This window comes from Giraffa tippelskirchi, chromosome 10 (assembly GCF_054371585.1).
Source record: "Giraffa tippelskirchi isolate mGirTip1 chromosome 10, T2T-mGirTip1v1.2.pri, whole genome shotgun sequence".
Taxonomy (NCBI): Eukaryota; Metazoa; Chordata; class Mammalia; order Artiodactyla; family Giraffidae; genus Giraffa; species Giraffa tippelskirchi.
The window spans coordinates 29,075,395-29,091,998 of record NC_137284.1 but is presented as its reverse complement, the minus strand read 5'-3'; the positions used below and the strand labels follow the sequence as shown (position 1 = coordinate 29,091,998).

The 16,604-nt window shown below is 39.2% G+C and overlaps 1 protein-coding gene across 30 annotated transcripts in view; it reads left to right on the top strand.

Moving 5' to 3' along the window:
• The window catches only part of PAK1 (p21 (RAC1) activated kinase 1), a 276,797-nt gene that overhangs the window by 199,776 nt on the left and 60,417 nt on the right, over nt 1-16,604 (top strand). For all 30 annotated transcript variants that reach the window (XR_014067789.1, XR_014067788.1, XM_081537524.1 and 27 more), the window contains 3 exons: nt 1,417-1,517; nt 2,443-2,590; nt 7,700-7,737. Coding sequence is in view for 28 of the 30 variants with exons in the window: in XM_081537524.1 (XP_081393650.1) it covers nt 1,417-1,517; nt 2,443-2,590; nt 7,700-7,737 (287 nt within the window). In the remaining 2 variants the exon portion in view is untranslated. The remainder of the gene's footprint in view (nt 1-1,416; nt 1,518-2,442; nt 2,591-7,699; nt 7,738-16,604) is intronic.

The window sequence follows — 16,604 nt, the reverse complement described above, 5'->3', positions numbered from 1 at the left end:
TGCAACAAATTACCCCAAACAAGGAGCTTAAACAAGAAATTTGTTGTTTCAGTTTTGGAGGCTGGAAGTCCAAGATGAAAGTGTTTGTAGGGCTGGTTCCTTCTGAGAGCTGTGAGGAAAAATTCGTTGGGCTTGAAGAAGAATTGCTCTGATCTCTGCATTTATCTCCTCCTGTGTGCATTTGTCTCCAAATATCCCCTTTTTATAAGGACGTTGACAGGATTAGGGACTGAACCTACCCTAGTATGACCTAATCATGTTTTAAATAATTATATCTGCAATGGCTATGTTTCCAAATAAGATCATACTGTGAGGTACTGGGAGTTAGAATATATGAATTTGAGGGGAACACAAGAGTATGACAAGGGCACAATAACTCGGTAAATATTGAAGGTTTTTGTGCCAGATCAGCAGACCTTTAGTGAACACCCTTGATGCAGCACCCTTGATGATTACAAATATTTGGACTTAATGACTCTTTAAGGTCCTAGGCTAGGGAAGCAGCATAGAATAGTGGTTTAGAACTTAGGGCCTGGGCCAGACTGCCTGGATTTGAGTCTGACTGCTGCCATTACTAACCATTTGATCTTGGGTGAATAACTTAGTCTCTATGCTTCAGCATCTTTATCAGCAAAATAAGGATAATAGTTCCTAACTGATAAAGTTGCTGTGAGGCCACAGTGAATATTAATACATACACAGAACTTGAATTAATACATAAGATGCAGAGATATATTTTACAGTGCAGGGCATATAGTCAATATTTTACAATAACTTTAAATGGAGGATAGTTTATAGAAATATTGAATTACAGTGTTGTTCACCTGAAACTAATATTGTAAATCAACTATAATAGAAAAAAGTAACTTGAATCATTGCACTTGAGTAAATATTAGATACTCATTTTAAGAAACAGTTTCCAAATCTAAAATTCCATAATGTGGAGAACCTTAAAGTGATCCATAATCAAGAATCAAAAGGTAGAAGCAGGTTCTAGAAGCTCATAGATTGTAAGATGTCTGGGTTGGAAGGCTCTTTAGAGACAATTTACTTGAATCTTCTCATTTTGCAGATGGGGAAACCAGGGTTCAGAAAAAGGAAGTTACTTGCCCTGGATCAACAAACTCATTAGTGGTAAAACCAGGACATTCTGATAAATGTTCTTTCTCCTCCTGCCTTACTTTAGTTCAATGAAAAATTAAACCTTTAATCATGAATTGAGCATCTACTTCAATCTAGGTCTGGTTTTGGGCTCTGTAAATACACAGGTGAATTTGTATCATAGTCCTTGGCCTTAGAACTAGAGCTTAGAGCTTCTAGCCTTGGTCTAGAGCTTACAGCGCAGTGAAAGAGCTAAATAAATAAAGATGTAGTAATATCCTTGTTTTTGTCTCCTTTTTCCTGTTTCTCTTGCAGCAAATAAAAAGAAGGAGAAGGAACGGCCAGAGATTTCTCTTCCTTCAGATTTTGAGCACACGATTCACGTTGGTTTTGATGCTGTCACAGGCGAGTTTACAGTAAGTTTTGGGTCACAGAAAGACCTTTGGTCTTTCAGAGTTCTGGCTATGCACTGTTAGATTTAATCTTTTCCAGACTTCCTGATGCCTCTGTCTTTGCCTGAGACCCTTATTACTATCTTCTCATGTTCTTGAGAGGGACAGTTTCTGCACCTCCAGAATTGTACCAGAGAAGCCTTTGAATCTCCATTCCTTCAATGGACCTTGGTTAAGTGGCCTTTTGGCAGGGACTCTGTGCTGGGCATGGAGAAGGCAATGGCGACCCGCTCCAGTACTCTTGCCTGGAAAATCCCATGGACGGAGAGGCCTGGTAGGCTGCAGTCCATGGGTTCGCTAGAAGTCGGACACGACTGAGCGACTTCACTTTCACTTTTCACTTTCATGCATTGGAGAAGGAAATGGCAACCCACTCCAGTGTTCTTGCCCGGAGAATCCCAGGGACGGGGGAGCCTGGTGGGCTGCCGTCTATGGGGTCGCACAGAGTCGGACATGACTGAAGTGACTTAGCAGTAGCAGCTGTGCTGGGCATTGATGATCCAGAGACAAATCAGACAAGGTTTATGCTTTAAAGGAGGAATAGCCTGGTGAGGAGCAAACATCTCAAGAAGTTAACTGATACAGTAAGATGTATTGTAAGAGAGGCCTGTGAGAAGCCCTGAGGGCAGAGAAAGGAATGACTAAACTCATTTTAGCTGCTATCAGTTATGCAGCTACACCTTTGTCTTTGTATTTTTTTTTTTTTTGGTGGGTTCCAGCAAACTAGCTAATGTTCAGCAGTTAGTTGTGAGTTTTGGAGGAGAAGGTGAGCACATGTCCTTCTGCTTCCCCATCTTGAACCAATCTTCCACTCCACAGTGAGTTCTGAATTTGCTTCAGGGTCCCTGTGACTGTGCCTTACTGATAGCCTTGCTTATCTCTCTTACAGGGGATGCCAGAGCAATGGGCCCGCTTGCTTCAGACGTCAAATATCACTAAGTCGGAGCAGAAGAAAAACCCGCAGGCTGTTTTGGATGTGCTGGAATTTTATAACTCAAAGAAGACCTCCAACAGCCAGAAGTACATGAGCTTTACAGGTATGGAGATTGTGTCCAGGGCAGTCTAGGGGGAAAAAAAAATGTTTTCATATTGGATGCCCGTTGGTGTGAAGGAAAAACGTTATAGGAAGAGTAGAGTTGGCACTTTAACTAAGATGGAATTTTGAAATTTGAGAGCTATGATGTTGGGTTTTTGCATCAAACTTGAGTCTTTAAAACTGCATGTTTCTAAAAAATGTTGTGATATTATGTATAAAAACAGACTTTGTGCTAGAAAATCTGGATTCTGATACTGACTAGGTTTTAGTAATTACTTCATTTCTTTGAGCTTCAAAATGGGGATGTTATTTCCTATCTCAAGAGGTTGTAATGAGAATAAATGAGCTCATTGATGTGAAAATTCTTTGTAGCTTATAAAACAGCAGCATGGAAATGTAGCCATTGTTATTATCATTGTTTTCAATATCAGTAAGTTATGTGATAACACATTTAAGTAGGCAAGCCCAATTTCTTCCTCAAGGAACTAATTTTTATCAGTCAAATGAAAAAAGGCCAATAATAATGAATGTTCTTTAGATGTATTCTTTGTCTCTGTACAAGGGGCTCTGTTTTTCAGAATGTTTTTCATACCAGAATTGGGGTTAGAATCCAGGTCTCCTAATTCCTGGACTAGGAATTACCACTTGCTTCTAGTAACTCTTACGTGGAACACCTTCCATGGCAGAGAGATTTTTCTTTTCTTAAGCAAGTCCTAAGAAGGCCTACATTTCTGGAAACTTGCCTTTTATATAGCATCTTAGAATTTTAGGGCAAGTAGTATCTTTAGTATATACCACTTCCAGTTTCCTCTTGTTTTGCAAACATTAGAGCCCCAAATGCCTTTCTAATGTGGCTAAATCAGTGGTCTCTTAACCACTGTTCTTAACTTTGAGTTCAGTGCTTAATGCTGGTGTTACTGTTGTCTCTTTCAAAGGTCACTGTTGTTGGGGAAGGTGAGAACCAAGATGAACTAACTGATTTTGAAGGATGCTTTTCCCAGCAAGTATCTGGCTTGTAGCAAAGGGCACAGATGGTGAGGATGACAAACTGCAGCTTTGCTCATTTTGCATAGTGGTACCCAGCAGAGCATTATACATGTCCCTAGCATATTCCCTTCCTGATATCTGTCCCTACTGGGTCTGTCTCATTTCTTCCATCGAGGGAGTGAGTTATTCCAAGGCAGTATTGGGTTTGAGGGATCATGGGTAGGAAAGTTTTCTAGATTAGGGTTTGTGTTTTCAAGAGTTTGTCATGGAGATGTCAGATTAGGAGCTGGTTTTGAAAGCCTCAGTAGCAGAGTCTTTGAAATAATCTCTTTTTATGTGTATGTGTGTAGATATGTACAAATATGGTTTATGTATATGGAAGCAGCTCTGTGGGTTTCTGTATGTTTAGAATATAAAAAGTCCACTTTAAGTATATATGAATGAATATGGGTATATGATATACACATTCAGGTAATTGTGTGTATGTTCTTGCATGTATGCATACATGAATAACATTGAAGGTTTTTTTGTTTTTTGTAAGTTGAAGACCAAAGCAGCTCCAGGCAAACTGTATATTTGTCATAGTTATTTTTTTATTGAAGTATAATTGATTTACAGTGTTGTGTTAGTTACTGCTTTACAGCAAAGTGATTCAATTATATATACACTCTATTTTAAAATATTCTTTTCCAGTATGGTTTATCATATGATATTTTTTCCTTTTAAAAAATTTTATTTATTAAAAATTTAAAATGGAGGATAATTGCTTTATAATATATCATAGGATATTGAATATAGTTCTCTGTATTATTCAGTAGATCTCATTTTCTATGGCACAGTTATTTTTAATGTCCTATCTCATTTTCCTATTTCCTTTCTTCTCATACTATTCTCATATTAATTATGACAATACTACTTTAATTTGTATATGCTTGCACATAAATTATCTCATTTGATTCTCATGATGACATTGAGAGACTGGCAGCACGGTACTGTTATCCACATTTTGCATACTCACAGAAATTATTTAGGCTCAGGGGAAGTAAGTGGTTTATTCATAGAGCCTTAACATATCAATTGAATGATACACCAGTGATGTAAGTGTGTTTTCAACTTGGGTCTTTAAATCCTTTGCTGTCTAAAACCAAAGCACAATTTTTCATGCCAGTTTTTTTGTTGTTTCCTGTTTTTTTAGCACTTTATTTTCTGTACCAACTAATAGATAATGTGATAAGCAAAATTTAGACTAGATTGACAACCTCAGTCTGGTTTTAGAGAAGGCAGAGGAACCAGAGGTCGAATTGCCAACATCTGCTGGATCATGGAAAAAGCAAGAGAGTTCCAGAAAAACATCTATTTCTGCTTTATTGACTATGCCAAAGCCTATGACTGTGTGGATCACAATAAAGTGTGGAAAATTCTGAAAGAGATGGGAATACCAAACCACCTGACCTGCCTCTTGAGAAATCTGCATGCAGGTCAAGAAGCAACAGTTAGAACCGGATATGGACCAACAGACTGGTGCCAAATAGGAAAAGGAGTATGTCAAGTCTATATATTGTTACCATGCTTATTTAATTTATATGCAGAGTACAGCATGAGAAACGCTGGGCTGGATGAAGCACAAGCTGGACTCAAGATTGCCAGGAGAAATATCAATAACCTCAGATATGCAGATGATACCACCCTTATGGTAGAAAGTGAAGAAGAACTAAAGAGCCTCTTGATGAAAGTGAAAGAGGAGAGTGAAAAAGTTGGCTTAAAGCTCAACATTCAGAAAACAAAGATCATGGCATCCGGTTTCATCACTTCATGGCAGATAGATGGGGAAACAGTGGAAACAGTGGCAGACTTTTATTTTTTTTTGCTCCAAAATCACTACATATGGTGACCGCAGCCATGAAATTAAAAGATGCTTACTCCTTGGAAGAAAAGTTATGACCAACCTAGACAGCATATTAAAAAGCAGAGACATTACTTTGCCGACAAAGATCTATCTTTAAGGCTATGGTTTTTTCAGTAGTCATGTATGGATGTGAGAGTTGGACTATAAAGAAACCTGAGCACCAAAGAATTGATGTTTTTAAACTGTGGTGTTGGAGAGGACTCTTGAGAGTCCCTTGGACTGGAAGGGGATCCAACCAGTCCATCCTAAAGGAAATCAGTCCTGAATATTCATTGGAAGGACTGATGTTGAAGCTGAAACTCCAATCCTTTGGCCATCTGATGTGAAGAGCTGACTCATTTGAAAAGACCCTGATGCTGGGAAAGATTGAAGGCAGGAGGAGAAGGGGACAACAGAGGATGAGATGGTTGGATGGCATCACCGACTCAATGGACATGAGTTTGAGTAAACTCCGGGAGTTGGTGATGGACAGGGAGACCTGGCGTGCTGCAGTCCGTGGGGTCGCAAAGAGTCGAACACAACTGAGCGACTGAACTGAACTGACAACCTCAGGTTCTGGGTTTTAGCCCTCTTTGCCATGGATTTGTTGCATTTGATTTATGTAATCTTAAACAGTTTCTTTTCCTCTGAACCTTAGTTTATTTCTTTGTAAAATGAAGGGATTGGAAGTGCTTTCTGCTGTGTCATTCTGTGTTATGGAGTTTAATTTTTATGTATAGAAATTGTACATCTCATTTAGAAGGTGCAAACTTGCTTTTCTTTTATACGATCGAGATATGTTTATTACCAGAATACCCAGTCCTCAAAAACACTAGTCGTACGGAATGTTGGAGGTGGTGCAGTGAAGGCATAGTATTCTCCTTGGTATGAAATATGCTTTTGGACAAGAAAACAAGTGAATTATGCTTAAGCTATATCCTGATTTGATTTCTCTGGAGTGCAGCTTGTCATTCAGGGCTTGTTTTAAGAACATATTATCACAGTTTGTGGGTTCATAATTTGTCATAGGATCACAGAAGCTATACCTGACACTTTCATGTATGTGAGATCTTGGACATTATCTGGGCTTATTTCTTGGTGAGGTAGATGTAGGATTTGATATAATATTTCTTCTCCTTAATTCCATTGGTGGTGAACTGATGAAATAAATTTCTTCTTGGACTTCTAGGAATTAAAGAATAAATCCAAACATAATACTTGGTGTTTAAACTTATTTTCTTGCTAGATCTCCATTGGGTCTGTGTTTCATACTTTATCAAGTTTAAGATATCATTGATATAAGATGCATTGTTATTTTATATACATAAAGAAAAAAGAAGCTGCCAATTAAATCATGCAATACCTTTAACTATAGGACACATCTTTGTTTCAGAGATGTTAATGTGAAAAAATATAATCTCAGAATTAATAAAATTTGATGATATTGAGGGAGTTTAGATCTAGTGTCAGAAATAAGACCAAACCTTTAATTATACTTGACATGACTGTGTTGTGCTAAGTTGCTTAGTCATGTCTGACTCTTTATGATCTCATGGACTATAGCCCACCAGGATCCTCTGTCTATGGGGATTCTCCAGCCAAGAATATTGGAGTGGGTAGCCTATCCCTTCTCCAGGGGAACTTCTCAACCCAGGAATCGAACCAGGGTCTCCTGCATTGCAGGCAGATTCTTTACCAGCTGAGCTACCCCGGAAGCTCTTTTCCTAACACTTAGTTTTTCTCTCCTTGTGGGGAATAGACATGGATATAGAAGGATCCTTTCTAAAAGCTGAAGCTGCATGCTGGTCATGATTTGTTATAGACTCTCAGGGTGATACCAGTTATGAGCTGTTTCCTTTTCCCTTAGAATGGAGGAAATTTCCTTAATCACTGAGGCTTGATAATGTGGATATAGTTGTAGCATAGTATTTAGAATTAGGCCAGGATTCAAATCTTGACTCCTAATAACCTGTGTGTTAAATAATTTGTAGACAAATCACTTCACTGAGTGTCAGTTTCCAAATTTATAAAAGTAGACATAATAATAGTACCCAGCTGTAGCAAGGATTAGAGGTGGTAATGTGTATAAAGTATTTAGCATGGTATTGGGACTGTAGTATTAGTAACATTGTTATTCTGAGCTTGGCAAGTATTTTACTGAATAGGCTTCCTAAGTCTCAAGAAAGGATTCACTGTAATTGTTTACTGACTGAATCACTTGTCTTTTTTCTTTTGCAGATAAATCAGCTGAGGATTATAATTCTTCTAACACTTTGGTAAGCCTTTATTTCCTCTATTCTGATATGGGCAGGTATGAGTTTTAGGGATCAGGTTAGTGTGGTAGATGCAGCATCTGGGCTGGTGGGCACTTATCTTGGTCACTCTCCCACCCTGGGCCTCAGAGTAAAGGACTTGAACTTAATAAGCAGTAGATATCCCTTCCAGATTTAATTTATTAATGCTCTAGAAATCCTAACCCTGGAACCAGAAGAACTGGTTGCTAGACTCAGTTTTCAATTTTAGCTTTGAACCTTAGGAAAGCCAATTTGCCTTTCTGAGCTTCAGTTTTTTCCTCAGTAGAATGAGGACTATACACTTTACCTTACCTGGAGATGTCCTCAAATAGCTGCATTTGTTTATTTATTTATTTATTTTTTAAGTTTTTAAATAAATTTATTTATTTTAGTTGGGGGCTAATTACTTTATAATATTGTAGTGGTTTTTGCCATAGATTGACATGTATCAGCCATGGGTTTACATGTGTTCCCCATCCTGAACCCCCCTCCCACCTCCCTCCCCATTCCCATCCCTCTGGGTCATCCCATTGCCCCAGCCCTGAGCATTTGTCTCATGCATCAAACCTGGAATGGTGTTCTGTTTCACATATGATAATATACATGTTTCAATGAAATAGCTGCATTTAAAAGGAATTCCTTCTTTTGGGTTAATTTGGTTTACAAAACCAGGATTAGGATTAATTGTTGAAGGGAGCAGATTCTATTAATTTAAGGTCATTCACTCTGTCCTCTGAAGTTGTAGTGATTGTCCTATCACTTGAAGGAAAGTATAGAAGTCATTGAAGCCCTCATGGGTCCTTCTGACCTTCACAACTTACCAATTCCTTTTTCTAAAGCAGATTATGAGATGAGGTATTGATGTATTTGAAAGGGTCTTATAATGAGTAAGCTGTGACTTATTATATTAGATTACTGCTATTCTTTTTTTTTTTTTTTTTTTTTAATAAATTTATTTATTTTAGTTGGGGGCTAATTACTTTACAATATTGTAATAGTTTTTGCCATACATTGACATGAATCAGCCATGGGTTTACATGTGTTCCCCTTCCCGGACCCCCCACCCACCTCCCTCCCCATCCCATCCTTCTGGATCATCCCATTGCCCCGGCCCTGAGCCCTTGTCACATGCATCGAACATGGAATGGTGCTCTGTTTCACATATGACAATACACATGTCTCAATGCCATTCTCCCAGAACGTCCCACCCTCACCTTCTCCCTCAGAGTCCATAAAATTGTTCCATGCGTCTGTGTCTCTTATTCTGTCTCGCATATAGGGTTATCGTTACCATCTTTCAAATTCCATATATATGCATTAGTATACTGTATTGTTGTTTTTCTTTCTGGCTTACTTCACTCTGTATAATGGGCTCCAGTTTCATCCATCTCAGTAGAACTGATTCAAATGTATTTTTTTTAATGGCTGAGTAATATTCCATTGTGTATATGTACCACAGCTTCCTTATCCATTCGTCGGCTGATGGACATCTAGGTTGCTTCCATGTCCTGGCTATTGTAAACAGTGCTGCGATGAACATTGGGGTACACGCGTCTCTTTCAATTCTGGTCTCCTCGGTGTATATGCCCAGCAGTGGGATTGCTGGGTCATATGGCAGTTCTATTCCCAGTTTTTTAAGGAATCTCCACACTGTTCTCCATAGTGGCTGTACTAGTTTGCATTCCCACCAACAGTGTAAGAGGGTTCCCTTTTCTCCACACCCTCTCCAGCATTTATTGCTTGTAGACTTTTGGATAGCAGCCATTCTGACTGGTGTGAAATGATACCTCATTGAGGTTTTGATTTGCATTTCTCTAATAATGAGTGATGTTGAGCATCTTTTCATGTGTTTGTTAGCCATCTGTATGTCTTCTTTGGAGAAATGTCTGTTTAGTTCTTTGGCCCATTTTTTGATTGGGTCGTTTATTTTTCGGGAATTCAGCTGCAGAAGTTGCTTGTATATTTTTGAGATTAATTGTTTGTCTGTTGCTTCATTTGCTATTATTTTCTCCCATTCTGAAGGCTGTCTTTTCACCTTGTTTATAGTTTCCTTTGTTGTGCAAAAGCTTTTAATTTTAATTAGGTCCCATTTGTTTATTTTTGCTTTTATTTCCAATATTCTGGGAGGTGGGTCATGGAGGATCCTGCTGTGATTTATGTCGGAGAGTGTTTTGCCTATGTTTTCCTCTAGATTACTGCTATTCTTTTTATCTGGTGCTGTCTCTTGTGCAAAGTTGATTATGTTATGTTGATTTACTAAACATTTGCAAAGCGGCTATTCTATGCCAGGTCCTCTGTGGAGAAATGACAGTATAGGGATGAATCAGACATTATCAAACTCCTAATCTCCCAGTCTTATGAGTGTCATGAAGGCACAAACAGTTACAGTACAGGATGCTAAAACTTCATGAGGCCAGGAACTATGTCTCACCTGTCAGCTGTGGATTCCATGGCATGTGGCACATAACGATATAATACTGAATAAAATGATACTGTGGCACGTACTAAATAAAAGATTGGATGTTTAAGGAAAGCTTCCTGATGGTGAAGTCTGAACTGAATGAGTTAGTTATCTTGGGGAAGAATAATAATGAGACAAGGGTATTCCAAGCAGAGGATAAATAGCATGTGCTAAGGCAAGGAGGTTCGTGAGGTTTGCTTGCACAGAGAACTGCGAGTGGTTTGTTATGATTGGAATGTGAAGTGTAGGCAGGTCAGATCATGTAGGAATTTTAACTTTTAAAGGTAATAACAAGCTATTGAGGGATCTTAAGTGGAGGAGTCATACATTCTAACACAATACTGAGTCACAATCCAAAAACTTTGAATCATACTTCCAGCATTGGAGATTCGTTTATTCTGAGTCATTTATACTGTAATCAGTGATTAAAAAAAAAGGTTCACATGTCCGTTGCCAGTAGCATCCTGGGTCTTTTCATATTCATGGTCTCTTTTAATCTTCACAGGAGTTTAATGAGACAGGTTATTATCCTTGTATAATAGATGATAAAACTGAAATTGAGAAGGGTTATTGGCAATAGGTAACTGATTCCCAGTTTGTTTTGCTTTCCACTGGTTCATGTTTTCATCAAATGGAAGAGATATAGTTAAAAGGTGGTGAAGAACTTGCTGATGTTAAGATCCTTGGAAATTTCTCCCCATTATTGAGTTGTAAATTGTTGAAGAAAGGACCTTAACAAAAGCTGAGCTGTACTTTGTGGCTCAAATGTCTTTATACTTTTAAAGGAGGAGTAGCAGCTATTATTTATTGAGTAGCTAAGATGTGCCAGGCACTGTGTTAGTAACTTATATGGTGGTGGTTTAGTCGCTAAGTCGTGTATGACTCTCATGACCCCATGGACTATAGCCTGCCAAGCTCCTCTGTCCATGGGATTCTCCAGGCAAGAACACTGGAGTGGGTTGCCATTTCCTTCTCCAGGGGATCTTCCCAACCCAGGAATCAAACCTGGGTCTCCTGCATCGCAGGCAAATTCTTTATCAACTGGGCTATGAGGGAAGCCCAGTAACTTATGTTTGTTAACATAATTAGTCCTCACAAATTAACCTTGTGAAGAAATTATCATCCCCACTTCACAGGTAGGAAACAGACTTTCCTGGAGACTCATAATTGCTATTGTGAGACAACCAGATTAGAACTAGGGTCTTCTGAGTCTCCGTCCTGGGTTTTTTTCACTGTGGCAAGGAACTGAGAAAGAAGATGTCAGAGAGGTCTTATAAAGGAGACTGCAGTAAAGCCTTTGGTCTGTTTTTCCTTAGTGAGGAGGAGGAGCCCTGGGGCTCATGCCATATGGCGGAGAAGATAACACCTGCTTTGTAAAAACCTGTACTGATTTTAGTATCTACAATTAAAACCACCAGATTGTCAAGGACATTTTCTTCCCAATTCAGAACATTATCCCTGTGGCTCAGTCCTCTTTATTTCCTTACTTGTTATATGTGGGGATATGGTTTGTCCTGTGGTAGCATGGCATTGTTTTCCATATTGGTTTCACACAGATTATTCCATTTGAAGTTGGAAATATTTGAATGAGAGTGTTATCTCTATGACACAAGAAATTGGGACTCAGAGATTCTGTGACTTGCTTCCTATCCTTGAATGAATTAGTAGTAGAAACCAGTACAATATTAAGTTTCCTCAACATTCACTTATACATTTAACCATAGATATTTATTTGGCACTTTCTTCGTGCCTGGGTATTGGTGAAACAGAGATAAAATTTTTGTGTTATCTTAGTCCTTGAGAAAAAATTAACAGAAGGATGAGGGCTGCAAGAGGAATACATGAATAACATACAATGAGGGTCATATTTGATGGAGTGATTTATTCTGCTTAGTAGTAAAGAATAGTTGGCACAAAGTTCTTGGGCCCTCACAGTTTGTTCATTTAATAAGCATAACCTTTAATGTTTCTTCTAGTTCTAAAATTCTTTTATTTGTGGCTCATTGGTCTGAGATCCGTCTCTCAGATTATTTAGCATTTTAGTGCCTGATCTCTCATTTATAAAATGATCACCTACTATGTTATAGGCTCCATGAGTGCCCAAGAGTTAAGGGTGGGTAAGATCTTTGCTCTTGATCTCACAACTTAGTGAAATCAGAACATGTAAAGAAGGATTGATAACAGTGTCAGGTAAGTAACACAGTGTCAGGTAAATGTAGGCAATGATACCAGCCAGAGAAAAGGGCAATCAATGCTTTCTTGTGTGAGGTAGCATGAACAAAAGCCACATTGTTAAGGATCCATCATGTCAGGTGAAAGAACTTGGACTCTCCACTCGAGCTAAGGAAGTATTTTAAATAGGAAATATTTTAAATAATGTAGTTGGATGTTTATTTTAGTCTAAACTACCATCTTAGAAAGGGCTTCCCTGGTGGCCCAGTGGTAAAGAATGTGCTTGCCAGAGCAGGAGATGCAGGTTCAGTCCTTGGGTCAGCAAGATCCCCTGGAGAAGGAGATGGCAACCCACTCCAGTATTCTTGCTGGGAAAATCCCGTGGATAGAGGAGCCTGGCAGACTACATTACACTCCATGGGGTCAGAAAGAGCTGGACATGACTGAATTACTGAACAACCATTTTAGAAAAATACCTCTGAAATTCGGATCTGTGTAGTGGGATGAATTCATATCTCTGTCACTCTTGCTGTGCTAAATTTCTTAAATTCAGAAAAGATACATAAAAAATAAATTCAAAACAATGCTTATTAATGAACCCTTGTTGGAAATTCATGGAAGATAGAAAGCAGATAAGATTGACTGGAGCAGCAGAAAGTACAGCTGCTCTGTGTATGTGGAAGAGAAAAATCGCAGGAAAATAAGGGTAGGTCCAGAGAAAATGGTGTGAGAGAATATATATAAAATACAGGAAAGAGTCCTGGGTCATCTTCAAGAGTAAATTAATTTAAATTCTGTAATTGAAAAAGCAGGGGCAGCCTCCAAGTTAAGTGAGCAAAAGGTATCAGAAGGTTGATCCTAAGCTTAAACCAGACATTTTCTAAAGAAAGTAAACTGCCTCTTTGTAAACAACCTATATCAGAAGAATGCCTGATATGGGTACAGGGCCCTGAGAGAGAAGCAGAGCAGAACTGGAGTTAACTACAAAGAGATGCATCTCCACAGCAGGTATAAAGTAGAGGAAAAGGAAAAGTAGCTCTGCAGTGGAAAAAAAATACATTAAATTTCTGCATCCCAAGGATAAATTTCTTATGCTTTTGATAACTGGGAGAAGAGGAATCTCTACCATATGTACTCTTCCGAGCTGACACACTCTGAAATGATACTTGTCAGTTACCACATCTGTATAACTCATGTACAGACTGCATCAGACTGCCCATTCAGAGGAGGAGACAGCAGAGAAGCACACTCACATGACTACAAAGGAAGCACATGCTAGGTGTATACACTGATTAATCTGATTTTTCACTGATAAATAGGAGAGCCAAGGATCTCTAGACACTTGAGAGGAACAAAGCATTAAAGAGAAGGACCACGATAAAGAAATAAAACTGATCCCAGAGGAAATTGATAATTCAGGAAAGAAAATTAAAAAGAACTCTAGTATTGGGTTGGCCAAAAAGTTCATTTGGACTTTTCTGTAAGACGTTTCAAAAAACTGGAATGAACATCTTGGCCAACCCAATATATTCAAAGGTTTTATAGATATTGTATCCCCCAAAACACACTGCAATCAGAGCAGTGGTTCCCAACCTTTTGGCTCCAGGGAGCAGTTTTGTGGAAGACTATTTTTCTATAGATTAGGGGCAGCGGAGTGGGGATGGTTTGGGGATGATTCAAGTGCATTACATTTATTGTGCAAATGATAATCTATATTAGCAGTTACTCCCCAGCACTGGCATTGTCGCCTTGACTCTACCTCTGATCAGGCATTAGATTCTCATGAGGAGCACACAACCTAGATCCCTCATGTGCGCAGTTCACAGTAGTATTCGTGCTTCTATGACAATCTAGTGCCGCTGCTGATCTGACAAGACGTGGAGCTCAGGCAGTAATGCAAATAATGGAGAGCAGCTATAAATACAGATGAAGCTTTGCTCACTGGCTGGCTTGCTTGCTTATCCGCTGCTCACCTCCTGTTGTATGACCAGGTTCCTAACAGACCATTGACTGGTACTTGTCTGTGGGCCTGGCATTGGGGACCCATGAATTAGAGCAATCAGAGGATAAAAAAAGAATTCTTAGAAATTAAAAATATGATTAAATAAGTAAATTCCCAAGGATTAAAAAATGCACATTAAGGTGGATTAATGATATAAAGCATGGCCGAGAGGAGCTACCCCGGGCTGGAGGTCAGGGCGGCAGCCGAGAGGAGCTACCCCGACCTAAATCAAATCCCTTATGACTATACGGTAGAGGTGAGAAATAGATTTAAAGGACTAGATCTTATAGACAGAATGCCTGATGAACTATGGATGGAGGTTCGTGACATTGTACAGGAGACAGGAATCCAGACCATCCCCAAGAAAAAGAAATGCAAAAAACCAAAATGGCTGTCTGAAGAGGCCTTACAAATAGCTGTAAAAAGACAGGAAGTGAAAAGCAAAGGAGAAAAGGAAAGATATACCCATTTGAATGCAGAGTTCCAAAGAATAGCAAGGAGAGATAAGAAAGCCTTCCTCAGCGATCAATGCAAAGAAATAGAGGAAAACAATAGAATGGGAAAGACTAGAGATCTTTTCAAGAAAATTAGAGATACCAAGGGAACATTTCATGCAAAGATGGGCTCAATAAAGAACAGAAATGGTATGGACGTAACAGAAGCAGAAGATGTTAAGAAGAGGTAGCAAGAATACACAGAAGAATTGTCCAATAAGTTCTTCATGACCCAGACAACCACGATGGTGTGATCACTCACCTAGAACCAGACATCCTGTAATGTGAAATCAAGTGGGCCTTAGGAAGCATCACTACGAATAAAGCTAGTGGAGGTGATGGAATTCCAGTTGAGCTATTTCAAATCCTGAAAGATGACACGGTGAAAGTGCTGCACTCAATATGCCAGCAAGTTTGGAAAACTCAGCAGTGGCCACAGAACTGGAAAAGGTCAGTTTTCATTCCAATCCCAAAGAAAGGCAATGCCAAAGAATGCTCAAACTACCGCACAATTGCACTCATCTCACACGCTAGCAAAGTAATGCTCAAAATTCTCCAAGCCAGGCTTCAACAGTATGTGAACCGTGAACTTCCAGATGTTCAAGCTGGTTTTAGAAAAGGCAGAGAAACCAGAGATCAAATTGCCAACGTCCATTGGATCATCGAAAAAGCAAGAGAGTTCCAGAAAAACATTTGCTTTATTGACTAGACCAAAGCTTTTGACTGTGTAGATCACAGCAAACTGTGGAAAATTCTTCAAAAGATGGGAATACAAAACCACCTTGCCTGCCTCCTGAGAAATCTGTATGCAGGTCAAGAAGCAACAGTTATAACTGGACATGGAAGTACAGACTGGTTCCAGATTGGGAAAGGAGTACATTAAAGCTATATATTGTCACCCTGCTTATTTAACTTATATGTAGAGTACATCATGCAAAATGCCGGGCTGGATGAAGCACAAGCTGGAATCAAGATTGCCGGGAGAGATATCAATAACCTCATATATGCAGATGACACCACCCTTATGGCAGAAAGGGAAGAACTAAAGAGCTTCTTGGTGAAAGTGAAAGAGGGGAGTGAAAAATTTGGCTTAAAACTCAACATTCAGAAAAGTAAGATCATGGCATCTGGTCCCATCACTTCATGGCAAATAGATGGGGAAACAGTGGATACAGTGGCAGACTTTATTTTTGGGGGCTCCAAAAATCACTGCAGATGGTGACTGCAGCAATGAAATTAAAAGACGCTTGCTCCTTTGTAGAAAAGCTATGACCAACCTAGACAGCATATTAAAAAGCAGAGACATTACCTTGCTAACAAGGGTCCGTCTAGTCCAAGCTATGGTTTTTTCCAATAGTCATGTATGGATGTGAGTTGAACCATGAAGAAAGCTGAGTGCGGAATAATTGATGCTTTTGAACTGTGGTGCTGGAGAAGACTCTTGAGAGTCCCTTTGACTGGAAGGAGGTCCAACCAGTCCACACTAAAGGAAGTCAGTCTTGAATATTCATTGGAAGGATTGATGCTGAAGATGAAACTCCAATACTTTGGCCACCTAATGCAAAGTACTGACTCATTTGAAAAGATCTTGATGCAGGGAAAGATTGAAGGCGGGAAGAGAAGGGGACAACAGAGGAGGAGATGTTTGGATGGCATCACTGACTTGATGGACACGAGTTTGAGTAAACTCCAGGAGTTGGTGATGGACAGGGCATCCTGG